General features: G+C 33.4%; 4 protein-coding genes across 10 annotated transcripts in view; 1 reads left to right on the forward strand and 3 right to left on the reverse strand.

The window, feature by feature from the left end:
* The window catches only part of LOC129807276 (AP-1 complex subunit gamma-1), a 39,960-nt gene extending 39,543 nt beyond the window's left edge, over positions 1-417 (reverse strand). For 3 of the 6 annotated variants that reach the window (XM_055856429.1, XM_055856430.1, XM_055856427.1), the window contains exon 1: positions 105-389. In XM_055856429.1, the coding sequence (XP_055712404.1) occupies positions 105-160 (56 nt within the window). In that variant the 5' untranslated portion in view covers positions 161-389. Of the gene's footprint in view, positions 1-66 lie in introns of all 6 variants that reach the window. The other 3 variants (XM_055856431.1, XM_055856437.1, XM_055856433.1) reach the window with 3 other exon arrangements.
* A 290-nt stretch (positions 418-707) lies between these two features.
* On the reverse strand, positions 708-6,339 carry LOC129807282 (ADP-ribosylation factor-related protein 1). The gene is made up of 5 exons (XM_055856449.1): positions 6,026-6,339; positions 5,779-5,949; positions 5,627-5,708; positions 5,396-5,567; positions 708-916 (listed from the first exon to the last, which is right to left on the reverse strand). The coding sequence occupies exons 1-5, from the start codon at positions 6,116-6,118 to the stop codon at positions 832-834; spliced, it is 603 nt and encodes a 200-aa protein (XP_055712424.1). The 5' UTR covers positions 6,119-6,339; the 3' UTR covers positions 708-831.
* On the forward strand, positions 6,333-12,871 carry LOC129807278 (protein Notchless). Its single transcript, XM_055856443.1, has 2 exons — positions 6,333-7,893; positions 12,677-12,871. The coding sequence occupies exons 1-2, from the start codon at positions 6,594-6,596 to the stop codon at positions 12,814-12,816; spliced, it is 1,440 nt and encodes a 479-aa protein (XP_055712418.1). The 5' UTR covers positions 6,333-6,593; the 3' UTR covers positions 12,817-12,871.
* The window catches only part of LOC129807275 (active breakpoint cluster region-related protein), a 75,696-nt gene continuing 65,556 nt past the window's right edge, over positions 12,872-23,011 (reverse strand). For both annotated transcript variants that reach the window (XM_055856425.1, XM_055856426.1), the window contains exons 6-9: positions 19,825-20,715; positions 17,722-18,031; positions 17,409-17,658; positions 12,872-14,311 (exon numbers count right to left, since the gene is read on the reverse strand). In XM_055856425.1, the coding sequence (XP_055712400.1) occupies positions 14,128-14,311; positions 17,409-17,658; positions 17,722-18,031; positions 19,825-20,715 (1,635 nt within the window). In that variant the 3' untranslated portion in view covers positions 12,872-14,127. The remainder of the gene's footprint in view (positions 14,312-17,408; positions 17,659-17,721; positions 18,032-19,824; positions 20,716-23,011) is intronic.

Here is a 23,011-nt window from a genome sequence, read left to right on the forward strand (position 1 = left end):
AACGCGCTCAATTTGAATATAAGAAAAATTTTCATCATCACGGGTTTAGCCCAGAAATCCACTCACCAACATCTCGCCAGGAGAATGAAAATTCTCCCACCCACCTGCGATTGTTCTCAGGTGGAAGAACACTCCAATCTGGCTCATAATATGGATACATTTTGAAATGCAATTATAGGAAACACTCCTCTTGTCTCTCTGACCACGGAGATATCACACACGCAGAGGTAAGAACACTTTTCCTCACACACTTTCCACAATTCGGGGGATACTGAGGAACAGGTGTTGTTTGTTGCGCCACTTGTCACCCACAAAGAATAATAATGAGGCACTTTGATACACTAATTGTACCCCTAAAAAGTGTATTTCCTTTTGCAGGTAACTTAAAACGTCTCGCAGTGTGTGTTGGCTCTGGAGCTGATAAGGCACCATTTCTTATCAACCAACTACATTTACACATCTCATTGCCTTCACGTATTTACTCGACGGGAAAAAAGAATGAGTGGCCAACAATCGGGATTCACGGTGTGGATTGCCGAAGAATTGGGCTTATCAGTTGCACGAAGCGCTTATCTCTTTGCTATCTCTCCAGCAAGTTTACACACTTTCATCCACCTTGGAGGACGCATGGAAGTTTCTCCCCAAATACCCCTCTCTCCACCATTCCCCGCCCCCAATAACATTTTTGATCTCATGAAGCCGGAAAATTTTACCAACAGAACATCATTTATATTTTTCATTTTCTTTCATCAATTTCTTTTTTTTTCATCTGTACAAAAAGGAGAGGCGAATGAATGGAAAACAATGAGATAATTATTTTGTATTTATAAATTAATCAGTGCTTCGGGCTGGTCTCACAACACTGTTCCGCTTGATGGCGTCCACCAGCCACTTTATGCCATCGTCAACACCTTCCCTGTAGAACAAGAAGCATGATAAGAAACTTCCGGATTCATTCAAACATCAGATTTGTGCCCGTTTATACACATTTCTAAATTTATACAACCAAACCTAAAATATTTTATAATCACTTCAATTCAGATTCGTTTATACTTGGACTGAATGTACTATAAAGTACGTTCTAGTTAAATGTTCCTAAACGAAATCTTATAGGATTTAGTGTTTACTATAGATAACTATTCTTTAACTCTTTCACGTCATTAAGGTCGTATATGACCCGGGAGAAAAATTTTTTTTTGACTATTTACATTAATTGAAATCTATCGGTTTGTGCACGACATCATAATAGAAGGATATAAGATATTTGGCTAATTTTCTCAAGACTCCATATATTCAGGAAAAGAAAATATTTGAGATCAAAAGTCACGAATTTCGAACTTTGTGAAATGACTTTTCTTTTTCAAAATTTTTTATATTCATTTATTTTTTTCAGCAAAAAGTTGTTTAGAAACACAAAATAGAACATCCAAAGATTGTATATTGTTGTATATTTTGATATAATAAACTACTCTCAATTTTCCAGAAAAGCGCGTAGAATTTTCCGGGTCATATATGACCCTATTCGGCAAGGGAAAAGTTTATCAAGTGTTTTCGTGCCAACAATGTAGTTGGAACAGTTGGGACATTTTTTTCTTTATAAAATCCAGAAGGAATATATCTTGTTCCTGAACATTTAATCTTATATCTAATAAATTATAGCATATTTTGCAATATTTTAGAGTATTCTGCAAGCGTCCCATAATATGCAATTGTATTGTGTGTGAATAAATATGTAGATAAGTTAATTTTTGCTAAATACCAGTCGGCAAGGGAAAAGTTTATCAAGTGTTTTCGTGCCAACAATGTAGTTGGAACAGTTGGGACATTTTTTTCTTTATAAAATCCAGAAGGAATATATCTTGTTCCTGAACATTTAATCTTATATCTAATAAATTATAGCATATTTTGCAATATTTTAGAGTATTCTGCAAGCGTCCCATAATATGCAATTGTATTGTGTGTGAATAAATATGTAGATAAGTTAATTTTTGCTAAATACCACTCAATATATTGTGACAGAGACAGTTCAAGGGATTACCAGGAAGATTCCTTGAACACCAGAAGTACAGTGTTCATAAAAACAATCCAGTTTGTTATGGTTTTGGCCAAATTAATAACTTGAAGCAAAAAAAAACTCTTAGAAAGCCCGTGATATAGATTTTCAAAATGGTGTGTATACTTTCCTTGCCGACAATAGAGTCATATATGACCCGAACTTTTACTGAGTTTTCACGCAATGCAAAATTTTTGTCCTCTCAGAACTATTATATTTAATCATAAAGCATTAGGAAAAACTCAATTTTACATGATTTCACTTGCTGAATAAAAGTGTGACGCGAAAGAGTTAATTTAAAAAAAAAACTTTCATTCTGGCAAGTTCAAAGGCGCCAAATGTGTAATAAAAGAGTATGAGGGGTAACTTATTCTAGAAACACAAACCACGTACCGAGAAATTGTTTTAGAATCACATATCCACTTCTTGGAATTAACACTATTTCATGTGAAAATATTTTTTCACGTGAAACTCATTAGCTTCAACGAAAAAAAATAACATGTCATTTGGATTTCCAGAAACATGGAAATTTAGGGGAGACCGGGACAAAAAGTCACAAATCGAAAATTTCAAAATTCAATATCTTCCAAGATAAAAAAGATAGCGGCTTAAATTTTTCTGCATAGATAGCCTCCATATACCTTCTTCAATGTCGTACAAGGAATTTAGAAAATAAAAAAATATCGAAATTTTTAGCCCTATTTTTGAAATATTTTCCTTGCAGAAGATATCAACTATTACCTACTTATTTTTCAAAATTGATGCACTGGTGAATATTTCTTAAATGATTTGGATTCTTTGAATAACGAAGCCGCTATCTATTTTAGAAATTTACAAAGATCCTCTTCTCAAGAAAACCTCTTATTAAAAACCTCCACTTGGGGTAAAAAGTCACAAAAACCGATTCTGATGTCTCACGGCGAAAAGAAAGGTCATTGTCATGTCTCGTCGCTTGTTTACATTAGTCAAACGATTTGCAGTCATTTGTGCGTGTTTTTTTTTCTAAAATAGCTTGGAAAACGCTTTTCTCGTTCAGATTGAGAAAACGTTGTCTTACAAAAGTGTAGGGGAATAAATTACCTATAAAAATGTCATCAAGGTATTTTTTTTTAATTTACGGAAGCTCGTAATAAAGCGAATGAAAATGTGATAATGCCCCTTGCCTGGTACTATTTGCCCCAGAATTTTTGAGAATCGTCAGAAAATTACTTTTAATAAAACAACTTTAAAAATTGAGGAAAATTACTTTCAGAAAGTTTTAGAGCGGTAAATTTTCCTATAAAATTGCGCTAATTAGAAATTTCTGAGGCGTTCGGGTAGCTTGTAAAAAAAATAAAATATCCGTTTTGTTGCTTATTGCCCCAGTCTCCCCTAGTGTTTCTTAAAGTGTTCTGACGTGAAGAAAACTGCAAATCTGCAGATCTTATGCATTTCACGAATGCATATCTACCACTCTAAAAATATTTCTTTACTAAATGATTTGTATTCTTACAAATAATTTGTCTTTTCGGTTTAACGCTTTGTAATCTTTATAATAAAAATAGCAGTAGATTTCTAGAAGAATTTGTTTTCGAAATATATTTCATATCTTTTAATTTTTTATTAGATTGACAAATTTAGCAATTTATTTTCTGTAGAAAAAAAAAGAAAGCTTAAAACTGAATGCTATTTAACCGCTTTAAATGTTCGAGGAAATATTTGAAGAATTTCTACTTTCTAGTTCCTTTCTTTCATTTTGTTTAATATTTTCTTGTGAACTTTGCTAAAAATACCTTGAACATTTTTAAAATTTTATAACAACAAAAAAGTCTCCCTAGAGAAGTATACAAGCCATTATGAAGAAACCTCGAGTTGGGAGCAGATATAAGACAAGGTGGCTGAAGGAATTTTGAAACTGTACGTTTTCTCTCCTATTTTAAATAGAATTGGACGTTACCATGATATAATTAAGTTCCACAGACCAATTGTAAAGCAAATTAGATGTTGATAGAGCTCAGTTTCATTTAAGAAAATAAGAGAAAAAGTCATATTTAAAGGTGACTCACTTTCCCCTATTAATTTCTCTCTGATTCAGGTCATATTTCGGTTCCAAATGCTCGAATTTGAGAGAGTCTACTGTATCTCTTATAAGAATCCAATATATTTCAATATAATCCAACATATAGCATTAAAAACACTCTAAAAAAAAGTTAAAATAACCTAATTTTTGAATCGTCCTATGGGTTCACAATAGGTAAATTTATTATCCTACTAATGACCATAATTTACTAATCAATTAAAATAACGTCAATTAGGTGATTTTGAAAAATCAAATGATATCCAAATTGCTAGCAGGAAAGGATTTTTATTTAAAGTAGTCCTTTAATGACTTGAGAAAAATATCCCCAGTATTAAAAATAGATTTTTTTGTTCTTTAACGCGGTGTTCCTATAACTTATTCGAAAGATATCTCATGCGGCAATGCAAATTTATTTGTATGCATAGACATTTCGCGCAGCTTTATTCTGTCCCAAAAATATGCATAATCGCGGTACCCTCTGTATTGCTTTTTTGAATGAAATATCTCCGGTATACTACTTTGTGGAAGACAAGGGGTAAATCATTCCTATTTCTTGATATGGATTTCTCGTTTCTCGAGTTTTACGATATAAAAAATGAGTGTCTCGTGTTTCGCTATCCATTTTTTGTTTTTCTTTTCGTGTTTCGCGATGCAAACAGTGGGTTTCTCGAGTTTGGCAATGCAATTTTTGGGTTTCTTTATGCAATTCTTGGGGTTTTCGGGTTTCGCGATGAAATTCTTGGGTTTCTTGATGAAAAGAGTGGGCTTCGCGGGTTTCACGATGAAATTAGGTTTCTCGGGTTTCGTGATTCAATTCTTGAGTTTCTCGGATTTCGCAAAGCATTTCTCGAACAATTGACAAGGGTTTCTCAATATAAGTTACCATATTGAAAGGAAATATTATAATTTTTAATTAAACACTTTTTGGCGATTAATAAAATCCTAATTAATTAATTCCTTTCTTAATAAAATCACTGATTTTTGTGAATGATTTCACAAGGATATCCAAATCTAGTATATTTTTTGCCGGAGCTTGTTTAACTCCTGAACAAAGATATTTTTGATTAAAAAAAAAAACGTGAAATTGGTTTGGTTTACAAAATATATTACGAATGCGAATAATCGTGACGAATAGGAAAATCGGATTCAGAAAGCTGTCTAAATTGCAAAAGTTTACATGAACATTGTTTTTGTAAGGTTCAATATTTTAGATCTAGGATTTCTTAGTGTATATAAACGTGCACAGCATATAAACTGGTACAATTTCTTTGCATAATATTTACCCAGTTAAAGCCGAAACGGGCATTACGAGACAATCTCGGCGCCCAATTAAGTGCCCCGTGTGCTGGAAAACTGGCTTGATCTCCCGCACTCCCATGCAATCTGGCAGGTCCTGTTTGTTGGCCAGAAGGAGGAGTGGCACTCCCGACAGATGGTCATTTGAAATCATTTTATCTGCAAAGGAATATTTTAGAGAAAATTCATGGAAGCGTATATGGATTATCCTGACTTACCAAAGACTTCCTGTGACTCATTCATTCTATCCCTGTCGTGGGAGTCTATAATATAGATCACTGCATGTGATTCCTGATAATACTGCAAGAGAATCCGAAGGAAATAATAAGAAATCTTCCACTTTGAGAGGGAATAAGCTAAAAAATTTCACCTTATCCCAGAGTGATTGCAATTCTTCTTGCCCTCCCAGATCCCAGAAGCTCAAACGTATTCCCTGAATGTCAATTTGGCCAATATTTAATCCCACAGTTGTGGTTATTTTACTGGGATTCATCCCTTTGTAGTTTTTCGTGAATTTCGTTTTAGCTCCCTCCAGGTAAGTCTGTGAAAGTGAGGTTAGAATAGATGTTTGATATTTTTGGGGTTCTTCAAGTTTTTCCTGGACATTCTCTACTTACTGTCTTTCCAGCATTGTCTAGTCCTAAAATTAATACACAATATTCGTCCTTTTGCTTGAGATATTTATAAAAACCGTGCAAAAGTGTAAACATGATAGTCACAGATTTTAATCACCTTTCTACCATACTTTCACCCGTAGTGAATCACTTTTCACAGTGTAGCACGATAATTTAGAGATTATACTACTGATTGGAATCCACAGGATTTAATTTAATTGCCTAATTAGGGCATATTTTAATTGAATTAATTTGAGGTATTTTTTATCTTGGAAAATTTTGCTGACAGGTTAGCGACTCGACTGCAGCGCCAGTGGATAAAATAGTAAAGAAAAATCCCTCGTGTTTACATTTTGCATGGGGATCACGCGAAAAGTGTTTTCTCTTCAATATTTAGTATTTTCTTTAAATATTTTAGTGAAAATTAGAAAATCAGATCTAGTAATTGAGTGTGTTTTGGTAAAATATCAAAATTGGTGGATACATAAGTGGTTTAACAGTTAAAAGTGTTTTTAAAGGGGCATAACCTCAAAAGTTTTTGTCCCGGATCCGTAGAAAATTCCAGGATATCATGGAAATAGAAAAGAATTTGCCTCAAACTCTGCAAGTCCGGCTTGTGTCAGATACCGGGGAGGAAGCTGGACCTCCACTAGACCTTCCAACAGTCACAACAACAACCCAACTTGGTCTCATTTGCAATGCCCTGCTGAAAAATGAAGAACCAACTCCGTTTCTATTCTTCGTCAATGAAGAAGAGATCAAGGAGAGCCTGGAAAAGACCATAAATCTCAAGAAAACAGATACAGAGAATGTTGTGGATATTGTCTATCAGCCTCAAGCAGTTTTTCGGGTGCGTCCGGTGACAAGATGTACAAGTTCAATGCCCGGACACGCAGAAGCTGTCGTTTCCCTGAGTTTCAGTCCGGATGGGCAGCATTTGGCCAGTGGATCAGGTGATAGGACTCTTAGATTGTGGGATCTGAACACAGAAACCCCTCACTACACTTGCTCTGGCCATACACAGCCTGTTCTGTGTATAGCTTGGGCTCCGGATAGCTCAAAGATTGCCAGTTCGTGTCAAGCTGGAGCAATAAGGGTTTGGTGTCCAGACACCGGAAAGCAACTGGGACGTCCACTGGTGGGTCATAAGAAATATATCAAGTGCTTGAGCTGGGAACCATACCATGAGAATGCAGAATGCAGGAGGATTGCCAGTGCTGGAGCTGACAATGACGTTAGGATTTGGGATGTGATGCTGGGGCAGTGCCAAATGGTCATAGCAGGACATACGCAGGCTGTGACAAATGTCCGTTGGGGAGGCATTGGTCTGATTTACACAGCGTCTCAGGACAGAACGATAAAAGTCTGGAAAGCAAGCACAGGATCTCTCTGCCGGACTCTAACTGGCCATGGGCACTGGGTCAATTGCCTGGCTCTCAGCACAGATTACGTCATAAGAACAGGACCTTTCCATCCGGTCACGGACAAAGGAAAAATCTACAAGAGAGATTCAGCCAGCAAGGAGGAAATGAAGGAATCAGCTCTTGCAAGATTCAAGGCTGTTTGTCCTGATGGAATTGAATCCTTTGTCTCCTGCTCAGACGACAGGACACTATACCTGTGGCAGTCCAATCGCACCAAGTGCATCACGCGGATGACAGGGCATCAAAATGTGGTGAATGAAGTTAAATATTCTCCGGATGTTAAGATGATCGCTTCAGCTTCCTTTGACAAATCCGTGAGGCTCTGGAGGGCTCACGATGGGGCTTTTATTTGTGCTTTCAGGGGCCATGTGCAGGCAGTTTATCAAGTGGCCTGGTCAGCAGATTCCAGGCTTTTGGTCAGTGGCAGTAAGGATTCAACTATCAAAGGTGAGTAAAATGGAAATATTTACATAAAACGTATTGATATCATATAGGGGATACCGGGGCAGATAAGCCAGTAAGTGAAATTTTGTGGGAAATATGTTGAATCTGACTCACAAATATTTCAAGGAATTTGGAGGAAGAAGAGAGAGGTTATTACTCTGAATAATTTGTTTAATATCCTTCCTAAGGAAAACTATAACAGAACACCGCACTGTTGTACAATTCTGCCCCAATTTTATGGCAAATATGAGGTTATTTGAAAATAACCAGAAATCCTGAATAAACGATAAACTGAAGAAAATATTTAAAAAATCCAAACTTTCGTCCGGCCATGTCCTTTCTCCTAAAAAAAAAATTATTTTATTAAAAGTGGTCGATTTTTTCAATATTTGAGGTTATTAGGATTAACAAAATCAGTCACAAAAATTGCATACACTTGAAGACCTTGAAGATAATGCCAAAATATTTCGTGTTTTGAACAATGAAACTATAAAGGGGAATTCTGAACAATATGACAATGTCATATGACAAATTTTTTTTTAAAGTGGTAAATGCGGAAGAAATAATCAAAAATCCATCTCATATCAGTTACTAAAAGCTTCATAGTGTTGCTTGCAATGACAATTTAATTATCACTGGGATTTAAGTTTATTTTACTCTCTCTAGAATTTACCAAGAAAGTTTGTCATATGACATTGTCATACTGTTACATAATTCTCTTACTGGGTTCCTATATTATTTAACGAAAGAGATCATTGTTGCGTTTGAGGTTATCATAACCTAACCTAATTTTATTAATAAAAATACAAAAAAAAATTCTTGGGAATTTAATAATTGAAATAAAACTTATTATCATTTTCATATTGTATTATTTATTTTAGTTTTTAAATCATCAAGACACTAATTTAAAAAAAAAACGATTTTGCTACTTTTTTCAAAGATATAAATCATTGGTGGGGTAGTTTCACATTTGCATTATTTTTGAAAATCAAGATTTTTTAGACGAAAAATAATTATTTAGGAATTGTCCTATATACTTTCAGATAGTCAATAGCTAAAAGAGACTAGCGCATTACAGTTAATTTTAATATGGTTGATATTCGTTTAGCAATTCAGTCCTGATAAGAAGTTCAACTGCGTGAACTGCCCCACTTTCTCTTACAAATCTAAAAAATACTACTTTTTATTAAACACCTTATCTCTGTAATTTCATTGATCAAATTTTTTTATTTTTGATAAAAAAAGGTTATCATAAAAGTTGTACTTGTATGGTACTTAACCCTTTAACCTTTTAACGACGAGACACTTTATACGGACTGAAAAACAACAATAAAAATTAAACTGAGAAACATAATCAATGATAAGTCTTACATCTAACCTTGGAAAGTCCAACAGAGTCTGATTCGGTGTATTTTATGCTTCTATGAACAATAGGGCCATAAATAGCCCAAAAATTCAAGTAATTTTTCTGACAATACCAATGAATAATATTTTTCGCTTTAATGAAAAATATTACGCATGAGTATTGTAGTTTTTATTGCCAAAAGGATTTTGCTTAAAAAACATTAGAATTACAAAAAAAAAATAAAATCAATTATGAATTTGAGAATTTAAAAATTCGCTATTTTTGAGCTTAAATATTTACTATATATCAAATAGCTAGAGACTTGCAATAAATATTCTAGATTCCTTCAATCTTCTACTTTACAATTATGTACAGACATAAGAAAAAAAATAACTTTAGGTAGTCAGGAAAAATTATTTTCTTTATGGGATACCGGTGTTCCAATCGTCCTTAAAGGGTTAATTTAGAAATGCAACCTCAAATTTCTATATAACCTCTCACTCACTCGTGAGATCAGCAATTCAAACATTTAAAAGACCAACATAATGATGTACTAATTTTAATAATGTTTTTTTTATAACTTCTGAACATTTGATCCAGTCCCTGATTTTAGTACAGTTTTTGAAGAAAATTAAGTTACTAAAAGTAAATTACTCGTTACCTTTCATTATAAAGTTTCAATAAGTTTTTCAATGTTATGTTCAGCCTAACCTCATATCAGAGACTTCTTCTTAAATAAATGAACTAGGCTCCATCTAGACTAGATATTCTTCTGTGATTTTTAAATATACGTGCTCTTTATTCTTTCAAAATTTTTGAAGTTTGTTAAAAACAAACTTTCGAATTTTTCTTTGAAAATATTGTGCAACATAATTTAATGTTTTGAAATATTTTTTGCAATGTGTATTAAGCATTTTATTTTGATGTATTAAAAATAGTGAATCTATTTCCAACCGATTTGGTTAAATTTGGATTTTTTGGAAAGGTCTCGAAATTACCAATTCCCTATCTTTTTTAAATATTCATTTTTCTGTCTAAGCCGACCTAAGGATCATTATTATAAATCTTCGTTTTCTCAACGAAAGGAATTTATAATTTTATTGTAAAGCAAAGTTTGGAAAATGTGTTTTGCAATGATTGTACAGTAGATTCTCTCAAATTCGGGCATTTGGGACCGAAATTTCAACCGAATTAGAGAGAAATTCGGGTGACAAATTTTTTGAAATGCAATGATTTTTTATTCATCTGTATACACATATCGAGTTTACATACTCATATTTGTGGTAAATTTCATGAAAACTCCTTAATAATGCAAAAACACATCAGCACTAAGACAAACCATGGCAAATTTGAGCATATTTTGCTTTATTTGATAATCATAACCAATTTTGAAAAATGTCAACAAACTTTTTTTGAATTTAACTGCCGCCCGAATTAAAAAGTAGCCCGATCTTAAAAAAGCTGAATTAGCGAGAGTCTACTGTACCTCAACATTTGGTTTCTCTTCGAGTATTTTGCAAAGTGTTTTGAACGTTCTTCCATCAATTTTTAGATAAGAAAAATACAGCGAAGGGGAAAACGAACTTTTATGAGCATTATTTTCTCCTTGGGTTACCTCTATCCTTGGCCTTCCTCTTGACCCTTATCTGGAGGCTCGTGCTGTTGACTTTGTCTCCCGATCATTGTACACTAGTGGGCCACGGTATCTCGCGGAGTTTGTGATGTCTGTTTCGTCCACTAGGGCTTCATGTCTCCATGTGCCGGGTTCGTTCGGGGTGTCGCATTCTCCGCAACTACCTTTTTGTTGAGAGGGAGCTTATCCTCAGATTTGTGGCTACCACGTATACTCTTTAAATCCCGCACAATCAATTGTTTAGGGAACTTTTTTGTACAGAGAACAGCTTGTACTAATTATTTCTCAATAAATTGAATTAAATTGAATTATTTCCGAGATTTGCTTATTTTCATCTATCAGAATCATTCGAAAAGTTTTAGGTTATATTAAGCCTAACCTCAAAAAAATATGTACAGTCGGAGTTCCTCAAATTTGAACTCCTCAAATTTGAACGACGGTTGCATTCAAAATGTAAAATATAAGGTTATGTATAAGAAATTTTGCATGGAGTCTGAATTAAAACTATTTTTGTCTGGTGTTTCCTCAATATTGTCGTATTATATTAAGTTACTCAGCAAATTCCACCTATTTAACAACAAATTCAATTGATAAAATTCTCTAAAGTTATTTTACTTAATTTAGGAAAAGTGAATTTTACATGAATTCCGTTACGATTTGAAAATATTGTTCAAATTTGAGGAGTGAGAAATGTCATCTATACCCCCCAAATGTTCAAATTTGAGGAACTCTACTGTAGGTATAGCGATTGGAAATAGGCATTTCAATAGGAGTGTTGAAAATACATAGTAAACAGGTACACTAACAAAATCCGAAAAAGTTAAAATAACATTCCGGAAATGTTAATTTTACCCTGCAGTATTGATCCGAAATCGGTGTAAATATCACCCTTTTTAGGTGTATTAAGGGTTAAAGTCACCCTTTTCATGTTAATTTTACCCTTAAAAAGGTGTAAAATTAACATTAAAAAATGATGATAAATTTTTACACCTTAAAATTGTTGAAATTATGAGGAAAAAGAGTTAATCGTACCCCCGTTTTTTCTCAGTGTAGAAGAAATTAGTATCGAATTTCTAAATTCTTGTCGAAGTTTATTCAGTATAGTTTCAAATTCTAATCTACAATGTAAGACATATCTTGATCCTCTTTATTCTGTTTGTTAAATTCTGAAGTAAAAATTGTAAATTCTGAAATAATGTTGCAGTGAAGTTGGATAGTTTTTATAAGATTTTTTTTGGATTTTTACGAGGTTAGCTCAGACACTGATAGAAATCCGAAAAAGTTAAAATAACATTCCGAAAATGTTAATTTTACCCTGTATTATTGATCCGAAATCGATGTAAATATCACCCTTTTTAGGTGTATTAGGGGTTAAAGTTACCCTTTTTCATGTTAATTTTACCCTTAATAAGGTGTAAAATTAACATTAAAAAATGTTGATATATTTTTACACCTAAAGTGTTAAATTTGTGAGGAAAAAATGTTAATCGCAAACTCTTTTTTTCTCAGTGTAGAAGAAATTAGTATCGAATTTCTAAATTCTTGTAGAAGTTTATTCAAATTATTCAAAAGAAGCTTCAAATTATAATCTAACATGTAAGACATATCTTGATCCTCTTGATTCTGTGTGTTAATTTCTGAAATAAAAATTGTATAAATTCTGAAATAAGGTTGAATTTAAATTGGATATTTTTTATATGATTTTTTTACGAGGTTAACTCAAGCATAACCTCAAATTCTAGTAAAACCTCTTCGTCGAGTAAAGTGGAATTAGTAAATCAGACGATATATTCTCTTTTCCGTTTCAGTGTGGAGTGTGCAGACGAAAAAACTTGCCCAGGATCTTCCTGGGCATGCTGATGAAGTCTTTGCTGTCGATTGGGCTCCTGATGGTTCCAGAGTGGCTTCCGGAGGGAAGGATAAAGTCGTCAAGATGTGGGCTTACTAAGCTCAAGGGCAGTTTATCTTTTCTTTTTTTTTTTGAATAAAAATAATTTCAGAAATATCTTGATGGTTTTTATTGTTTATCATAATTTTCACTTTACATCATACAAACTCTCTACCAAAGGTCAAACGTACAAAATTGGAAAATTTAGCATTTCTCGAGACTCTAATTTTATCGCTCAAAATTACAAAAAATGCCTAAATTGCAGGTATATTTATTCCCAGTTTATCGCTATATTTTAATTTTATTTACTTTTTGCACAATTTGTGTTTTTATTCAAAAATTTTTGCTGGAATTATATTTGCTGGAAAAAAATTGGAATTTTTATTGAAATTCAAAAGTCTACAGTTGAATGCCGGAAACCAGTCTACAGGTTCAATAGTCTACATTCAATAAGTAATTAATAAGTAAAAGTTTTTTTTTTAATTTTCTGTGTCAGGCTCTATTTTTTTATTAATTTTATTCATATTTTGCTGGTTCTAATTACAATATTTCCACTATTTCTATACCATTTCTTTACGTGTTTTTTTTGCAGTGTGTTTATCTTCAAAATTATGAAGGTTTTCATGAAAAAAGTAATTAAACAAAAATCAACAATATTTAAATCCGTGACTAGATGTAGGTTTTGCTTCTCTTTCGCGTTTCTTTTTCATGGAATGAGGCTTCAAATTTTTGTTAAAAGTCTTTCATTTTTTTTTCACACCTTCAGCAATCCATTCAATGGAAAATTCTGGGAGATGCAACAGATTTTTTTACAAGCCTCAAATCCAACTAAATACAAAGTTAAAAAAAATCTATACAAATTATAAACATTCGATGAAAAAGGAATCATAAGAAAATTAATTGAAAAATTGGATTAAAAGTGCATGAAATGGTGAAGAATTGATATTTTGTCTCTAAATGAATTTTCTATTAAGTTCCTTAAGATATTTTTCGGTTTATTCTTTTTTTGTTTTATCTATTTGATTGCCTTCTCTTCTAAGATACACAATATTATTCTTTATAAAACTGTTTAAAAGGAAATTGATAACAAGTTCCGATATTCTTGTGGTGCTTATCTTCATTCACTCTTACAAAATAATTCGATGAATGTGTAAAATGGTCGCGATACTAATAATAATGAGAAAAAAAATTATTCAATAAATTCTACGGTAAAATAAATATTTATTTATATATAAAATGTATACAAGAGACGTAAAAATCATAGAGAAAATATACTTGAATGTGATTATTACGTTGGAAACTCTGGGATTAAAAGTGCCCAAAAATCGCGGGATTTTGCTTCTTTTACCTGGCGCAGGAAAAGCCTCTTCATCACTTCAAGCGAGCCTGCAGGAAACTGTAGAGGATCCCAGCTTGAGCCATTACTCCCACCGTACTCGTCTCCAGGCCATCTTTCTGCTTTCCTGTCACTGGTCCAGGGCGCAGGAGGGTGGGACCGAATACCATCGCCAAGTTGTGCAGAGACATTTTGTTCTCAGCCTCTTGCTGATGTACTCTGCAAATACAAAATTTTGCCCAATTTTTATTAAATCTCTGAGAGAAATCCAAAAAAGTTAAAATAACATTCCGAAAATGTTAATTTTACCCTGCAGTATTTATCCGAAATCGGTGTAAATATTACCCTTATTAGGTGTATTAGGGGTTAAAGGTACCCTTTTTCATGTTAATTTTACGCTTAAAAAGGTGTAAAATTAACATTAAAAAATGTTGATGTATTTATACACCTAAAAAGTGTTAAGGTTACAAGGAAAAAAGTTAATCGCACCCTCTTTTTTTCTCAGTGATTGAGTTACAATTTGAAACTTTGCTTTGTTTCAAATTTAGAATAGTAAATAAAATTAGAAATCAAATTTTATTTACTGTAGTCAAATTGTTTGTTTTTTTTTAATTTGATACTTCTTTTTATTTGAAACTCTATTTTTGAAATTTATTTTTATTTGAAATGTTGACCTAATCGAAATCCCATTTTTATTTTCACGGATCAGACCAAAATTAACAAATCAAAATTGATTTTCTTACTGACAAAAATTGTTTTTTTTTATTGGCACTGGCAAACCTTTTGAATTGAGTGAAATTCAATCGATTTAAATTTTAGGGTAAATAAGGCTAAGTCAAAACCTGCTCCAAATGGAAATTTTACGCTACTCCAAATGGAAACGTAATTGTTTTTACGATAAATACAGTACTAATTTATTATATTTATATATTTTCTATACCACAGTTTCATTATTTAGTCAATTTTGCTCCTAATAAAACGAAAATCCATTCATATTCACAAACTTTAATTTGTTTATTTCTCAGAAAAATTAAAAGTGTATCTTTTCACCATTGAATTTTTCATAATTCGACCATGTTTTCCAATGAAAAACACAATAAAGTGACTGTTTATTCGTTTTGTTTCACATTTATGTCATATTTCTGGCTAATTTTAGTTAAATTAAGCGCTAACTTTTATTGTTAACGGTACGTGAAGTTTTCAAATGAAATTATTACCTATATCGTGAACAAAAAGGGTTTTTCTGAAGTGTCTGCAAATGCTTCATTAGGAAACCCCGGAAATATGATATTTTTGGAGAGATTTTCTATTTTTTAATTAATCAAGGTCGATTTTTTTACTGGCCAATATCGGGTTTATTAATGATCAAAACAAAATTGATATTTTTTCTAACAATATGCGCTGTTTTATAGACCAAATTTATTTTTTTAATGAAAAAATTCAATTTCTTTACCGACCAAAATAGATTTTTTATTAACCAAAATCTAGTTCAGTCAAGGTTTTTGTATTTATGAAAATTGATTTTACACAAATCAATCTTTTTTACTAATTAAAAATCATATTTTATAGTTCCGACACACTCTTTAAATTAGGAAAATTTCATGACATCGAAATTTACATTTAATTCTTTCTTAAAAATTTTGCATCCTTTTCCCTTTGCTTGTTTAGAACATCACAACAAATTCAATTTAGTTCAATCGAATTTTAAGTGCGAAACATATGAAAAAAGTTTCAGAAAAAAAGGGAAGAGAATTTCGATTTCATAAAATTTTCCTGATCTAAAAGGCTTTTTATTGCTGATCAAAATTAACTTTTTTTATACTGACCAAAATTGATTTACTAATTGACCAAAATTTAATTGTTACAGAAAAGACCTTAGTTATTTACTGACGAAATTTGATTTTTTTTTAATGACGAAGTTTCACTTTTTTACTGATCAATATTTATTTTGATACCGACCAAAATCGGAATCATTACTGATCAAAAATTAGGTTTTTATTTACGAAAATCGAAAATGTTTCTGAAAAAAATTCTTTTCTCTTACTGATCAAAATTCAATTTCCATAGGAAAAATACATATATTTCAGTCTAAAATAGACTGTTTATGTTTAAATGCGAAGTTCCACTTTTGACAAACCAAAACTGATTTTGTTACCGATCAAAATGTATTCTTTTACACCTCCGGCATACCTTTTAGATCGGTAAAATTTTATTAAATCAAAATTCGTGTCCCTTACATTCTCAAAATATTTATCTAAGTTATCTTACTCTTTCGGGCTCAAAATTGGACCAAACTAAATTTAATTTGGTGTGATTTCTAAAAGAAGAAGAAAAGTGCAAAAGATAGACAAATTCAAAAATGGGGACAAAGGGGTATAGACAAATTCAAAACTTCTAAGAAAGTAAAGGATGTGAATTTCGATTTTATGAAATTTTCCTGATCTAAAAGGTGTGCAGGAGCCGTACTAACGAACACCATGTTTAGTTAAGTCATTAGTACTGATCAAAATTAATTTTATTGTTAATTGAAATTTATTTGTTTACTAAGAAAATAATTGTTTTCTGACTTAGTATTTTTTTTAACAAAATTCGATTTTTTACTGATCGAAATTAATTGTTTTACTAACAGTATATTTGCTATTCTATTGACCAAATTCGATTTCTATAAGTCCTATTTTTTTTAGTGACTACTGATTTTTTTACTAACGAAAATTATTTTTTTACTAACCATTTTTTTACTAATCAAAAATCATTTTTGTTGATTAAAATTGATATTTATGGCTCCGGCACACCTTTTAGATCGGTCAAATTTCATGAAATCAAAATTCACTTCTCTTTCTTTCTCAGAAGACTTGCATAAGTCTATCCCATTCTATCGGTCTCAAAATTGGACTGAACCAAATTTAATTTGGTGTGATGTTCAAAAGAAGAAGAAGAGTGCGAAAGAGTTGGATAGACATATGCTAAACTTTTAAGAAAGAAAGGGATGTGAATATTGATTTTATGAAATTTGACCGATCTAAAAGGTGTGCCAGAGCCATTAACTAACAAAACTTGACACTTTACTGACCAAATTTGACAAGATCGATTTTTATGAATCAAATTTAGTTTATTACTGACCGAAATTATGCTTTTACTGATTATTCCAACACTTTTATTGCTCAGAGAAATTTTTCACGCATCAATAAAATTCTTTTATACTTTTCATTTTTTTTAGTTACAGACGAAATTTTTTTTACTGAAATATTGGCTAGAAATATTTTTATCATTTTGATTTGCCCTAAAAATTATTTCACAGCAACAATTTTTCACTCACCTTATTAAATGGTCCAGGATAAAATTGATTGTGTCTTTATTTGGTTGCGGCAGCTCATTGAAGATCGTGAGGAGTTCTTTACTCCTCTCGGCTTCATTGAAATTGCTGTACTTATTGTAAGTCTCAGACAATTTGGGGTAGTACTGATCGGTAAAGAGTGCCTCTGGCAATTCCCGCAGGTATGACTTGAGAATCCCCGTAACTGAGTGTATGTCCACCTCCTTCAGCAGTTGTTCCGCCTCATACGGATCTTCAAAGAAACTCTCCCGATTAGACTTTGCACGACAATAGAAGTGTAATTTAGTGAACTCACTTGTCTCAAAAGACTTCTTAAGTCTCGTTAAATCAGACGCCGATCCACTGACCCGATAAATTCCCACCTCAGACATTCCTCGTCGCTCCACTTCGCGGATGCAGGCACTGATGATGAAGGGTGTATTGCGTTTCTCTCGCTTCACCACCTGCAGCATCTTTGAGCCGAACAAGGCGCCAGGTTTTGAGGTCGGAACTCGCCTCAGGACACCCTCGTCCGGAAGGAATTTAATGGTGGTGTTGAGTTTGATTGATTCCGAAAGATTGAGAGTCTTGTTGGTTGGCACATCCTGGAGCCAGCTTCTGCTGAGCTGTTATTATTTATTGAGGAATCATGAAGATATTTATGTCACTGAACTATTATTTTTTTGGTAAAAATCTTTAATTAAAACAATTATGAAACTGAGCTCTTTACAGAAGCATAAAACTCAGCAAATTTTGATCTTTAAGGTATTTTAAATAAAGAAAAGATGTAGTTAAAGTTATCCGAAATCCACCCGAAAATAGTTTGTGTCTTGGCTCATCCGAAAGGCTATAAGCCGACAAATGGATTGTGTCTTGGCTAACCCAAAAAGCGCAAACACAAGTAGATTTTAATTCTCCAATAGTGTCTTGGATAAAAGATAAATGGAACCCTATTTGCATAAAAAGTCGTTGAAGTTCGAAGAATTCAAATTCATTTTCGAAGTTTCATACTAAATTTTCGAACAAGGTAAGGAAAATTTTAAAATATCACACTAAAAATCTGGCAAAAGAGTTACTCAGTGATTATGGAGTGATTAAATACTGGGGCAAGAACAGTAAACGTCGTTGTTCTGTTTCTTTCCTCACAACAATGTGAAAACCGCCACCTTGCGAAAGTATAAAGAAGAAAGTCTCTTTTTTGGATTTTCAATTAGATTTTCGAATTTTTCAAGATCTACTTCTAAACGGAAAGAAAAGGTACACGACCCGAAAAATAGTGGATGTCTTGGCTAATGAACATTTCTTTCCGTTATTTTTTCATGCAAAATAAACCCAATCGCAAAAGAAACTAAATTTAACTATAAGTGTATTTTTTATTATTTCTTTCTTAATTTTCTTTTGATTCAATCTTTCCGTACAGAAGTAGATCTTGAAAAATTCGAAAACCTATTTGTAGATCCAAAAGACTTTTTTACTCCTTAATACTTTCACAAAGTGGCGGAAGTTACATCCTGTTCGAATTTCGAAGTGCTCAAGTGCCAAAATGTGACGTTTTGAGGAAAAACACAAAGCAACAACGTTTATTGTTTCTGTCTCATTATTTAATCACTCCATAATCACTGAGTAACTCTTTTGCCAGCTTTTTAGTGTGATATTTGACAAATGTTCCCAACCTTGTTCGAAAATTTAGTATGAAAATTCGAAATTGAATTTGAATTCTTCGAACATCAACGACTTTTTGTGCAAATAGAGTTCCATTTACCTTTTATCCAAGACACTATTAGAGAATCAAAATCTACTTCTGTTTGGGTTCACTTCTGTACGGAAAGAAAAGGTACACGACCCGAAAAATGGTGGATGTCCTGGCTAATGAATATTTCTTTCCGTTATTTTTTCATGCAAAATAAACCCAATCGCAAAAGAAACTAAATTTAACGATAAGTGTATTTTTTATTTTCTTTCTTAATTTTCTTTTGATTCAATCTCTTTTTCATTTTATTTGCTTAGAAATCACTTTATCTGTGATCACAGCGACACCCGAAACATTTCGGTCTTTGATCTTAGCGACTTACCGGAAAGAACTATTTCAACTGAAAAAATTAATAATAAATTCTTATACACAAAATTGCATTATAATTAATTCTTTTAATTAAAAATATCATTTCTCTTTAAGTCAAGCGCATTTTCATGTTTATTTGTTGAAATTATTACTTTATCGCTGATCCCAACCATACCCGAAAAATTCTGTCGCTGATCACAGCAACTGAGCCGAAAAAAGGTTGCTGTCTTGGCTATCTGTCGCTGATCTGAAATTCTGGTAATTTTTCAAACCCAAATGAACTTCAAAGTTTTTTTCCATTTAATCATTTCAATTTAAAAAAAAAATGGTGATTCAATTTCTTCTGAAAAAAAAACTCACCGGAAGCACTTGGTGGGCCTTCAATACTGCCTGATGTGCATGATCCTCATAGAGGAGAAAACGGACATTCTGACTCCCTTCCAGCTCCATCACAAACGACTCATTCCAGAGCGGACTGGAGCTTCGGCAGATCAGTTTGGTCTTGGCTTTGCGAAAATAGTGACTGTACGAGTCAATTTCTACACAGATAAAGAGATCAGCTGCATGATCCAATCCTGTGAGTCCTTGAATGGTCAAATGCAAATCACCAAACAGGAGACTCTCATCATTGTTCTTCAGCATCAAATACGACGATCCCATTTCACTCTGCACAATTGCCTGGCATGCTGCAATGGACATCTGCAGATCATAGAGATTGACCGGCTGTACTCCTGGCAAATTGCACGATTCCTGCAGTGTCAGAATTGATCCAATCCATTGAGTTCGTTCAAAGTCCGAACTCAGGAAGAATACCATGATTTTATTTGTGGTCTTATTGCTAAGCCGAAAAACGAGATTTGGTGATGCCAGAACCAACTGAGACTCCAATTCAGCCAATTTCTTCCGATGTTTATCACCCACTTTTGATGCATTTCCCTTCCCCTTCATCTTCTCTTCGTGTTTTTCCAGCTGAATCTGATCGCGTACCGTGCACGCCTGTGATTTCAACTGCAAAATATTCACTGGATTGACCTCCTTGGGATCATACGGTGACTCCCGTAGTACATTTATGTCTCGCAGGAGAATGTACCACTTCACCTCGAACTCAAAATGAGTCTGGCGCTGCGCTTTATACTTGGCACATGCGATCACGTCATTGAAGAGGAACAAATGTCGCAACTTCCGATGACCATCCACAAGCTCCACAATTGTCGAATGCTTCACCAGGCGCCTCAGTGTCTTATCGTCCGACTGCAAAACCGAATTGAAAACCCGTAATTTTCACTTCCAAAATTACAGACTTAAGGCAGAGTCACATTGACAATAAAATACTCGCCGTAGCTTCACCGTATTTCATTAATTTTTTTTTTCATTGCAATTTTTATGCAAATTTTCCATTACCGTATTACCTTATCTCATACTCGATGGCACTAGGTGAAAAAATATAAGAAAATTGAAGAAATAAAACGAAAAATCGATAAACGGTGAGCAAAAAGAACTGTACGATTAATTTCTCTTACACTTTTTATTGCTCACCGTTTATAGAATTTTCGTTTTATTTCTTCAATTTTCTTATACTATTTTCACCTAGTGTCACCGAGTATGAGATAAGGTAATACAGTAATGAAAAATTTGCGTAAGAATTGCAATGAAAATGCGTAAATTAACGAAATACGGCAAGAATTTTACTGTCAATGCGATTCTGCCCTTAAAGCTAAAGCTTATTCTGAGAAGAAATCTGGGATAATTTTTCCCCTTTAACTCTGAAAACAATATTTTTGCAGAACAGAAATGCAGTAATTTTCATTTTCCAGATATTCCAATTTAATTGTTTGAAATTAAAGGTAAACCAATTATAATAACTTTTCTGCAGTTTGTTATAGGTCTATCAATACAAGATATCGGCCGGGGGTATTCGAAGAACCCCTCATAAATTGTCGCTCTCTAGGAACGGTTCTTCTGTCCTCTACGGCTTTGTTAAATTCTCAGATATAAAGAGAGAAGCTATGTATGCCATTGTGGGGACACCTTGACCTCGGGGCAGACCTACACGGTAAAAACTGTTGGACACTGACCAAAATATTGGAACAAGTTTTCCTTGGAACAATTTTTTGGAAGCAAAAGTTTTCTTTACAGTTTTGTTACGAAATATAGTCACAATTTTGTTAGAGTTTTCCTTTGGGACCCTTCTAATACGGTGGAATGTCTACAGATTTGATTTGATTTCGTTCTATACAAATTTGTTCCTAAAAGTTGGAATACAATTTATTGCACTCGGCTGTTTTGTTCTCACTGTCTAGAACTAATTGGTACATATTTTTTATAACAATATTATTCCTACATCTGTAACATATTTGTTCCAAAAATTTTCGGTGTCCGTAGACGAGGTAATTTTTCTAACGAAACTGTTACTCATATGGGGAATCTTTTTGTTCCCATTGTCGGGAACAAATTCGTGTAAAAGATTTCGTCTTACAGTTAAGGCCTATACTTCAGTCGAGATGGATTTCGGTGGCAAAAGTTCATAAGGAACATCAAATAAGAATCAACTTCAGAGTGTTTTATACAGACGCGTGAATGACGAAATCATATGCGAGTGCTGGCAGCAGGAGAGGAAGCGAATCTCGAATTAAAAAAGTGAAATAACTATGTAGCACGAAAATTGACAATAGATTTGGGGTCCTCTTCACTTCCGTGACGGGTGACTGAATGTGAGACGAGGAGGGATACGATTTTATACTAGACGAGCTATTTTTTGGAACAAATATTGGGTATCATTTTGTTTCTCCTAGAATGTACAAATTTATTCCAAAAATTTTCGGTGTCCGTGGACAAGCTACATTTTGCAACAAATATGTGCCGAAATTTTTTACCGTGTAGGACAAGGTCCAATCAATCTCCATGATCTGGCGATCATGGAGATTGATTAGCGAAATTTACCGACCATGGAGAGTGATCAGCAAAATCAGCCGAAAGTAGAGACTGTTCAAAGAAATTAGCCGATCACGGAGACTGATCAGCGCGATCTGCCGATCATGGAAATTAATCAGGGAAATCAACTGATGGTGGATACTGATCAGCGAAATCAACCGATCATTAGGACTGATCGGCCTGATCTGCTAATCATGGAGTTTGATTAGCGAAATTTGCCGATCATGGAGTCTGATCGGCTCGATCTGGCGATCATGAAGACTGATCGGTGCGATCTGGCGATCATAGAGATTGATTAGCGAAATTTACCGATCATGGAAAGTGATCAACGAAATCAAATGATCGTGGAGACTGATCAGCGAAATCAGCCGATCATTAGGACAGATAGGCTTGATCTACTGATCATGGAGATTGATAAGCGAAATTTGCCGAACATGAAGACTAATCGGCGCGATTAACAGATCATGGAGACTTATTGGGACCAATCAGCCGATCTACTACTCACGGTTCATTCGCTAAACCTACTTACATATATTGAGGCAATAGCAATATTCAGACATAGGGTAAGTGTGCCAAATTCCGGCCAGTTTGCAATTTTGGCCACCTTTTTTATTCC

The sequence above is a fragment of the Phlebotomus papatasi genome, chromosome 3, assembly GCF_024763615.1.
Source record: "Phlebotomus papatasi isolate M1 chromosome 3, Ppap_2.1, whole genome shotgun sequence".
In the NCBI taxonomy this organism is placed as follows: Eukaryota; Metazoa; Arthropoda; class Insecta; order Diptera; family Psychodidae; genus Phlebotomus; species Phlebotomus papatasi.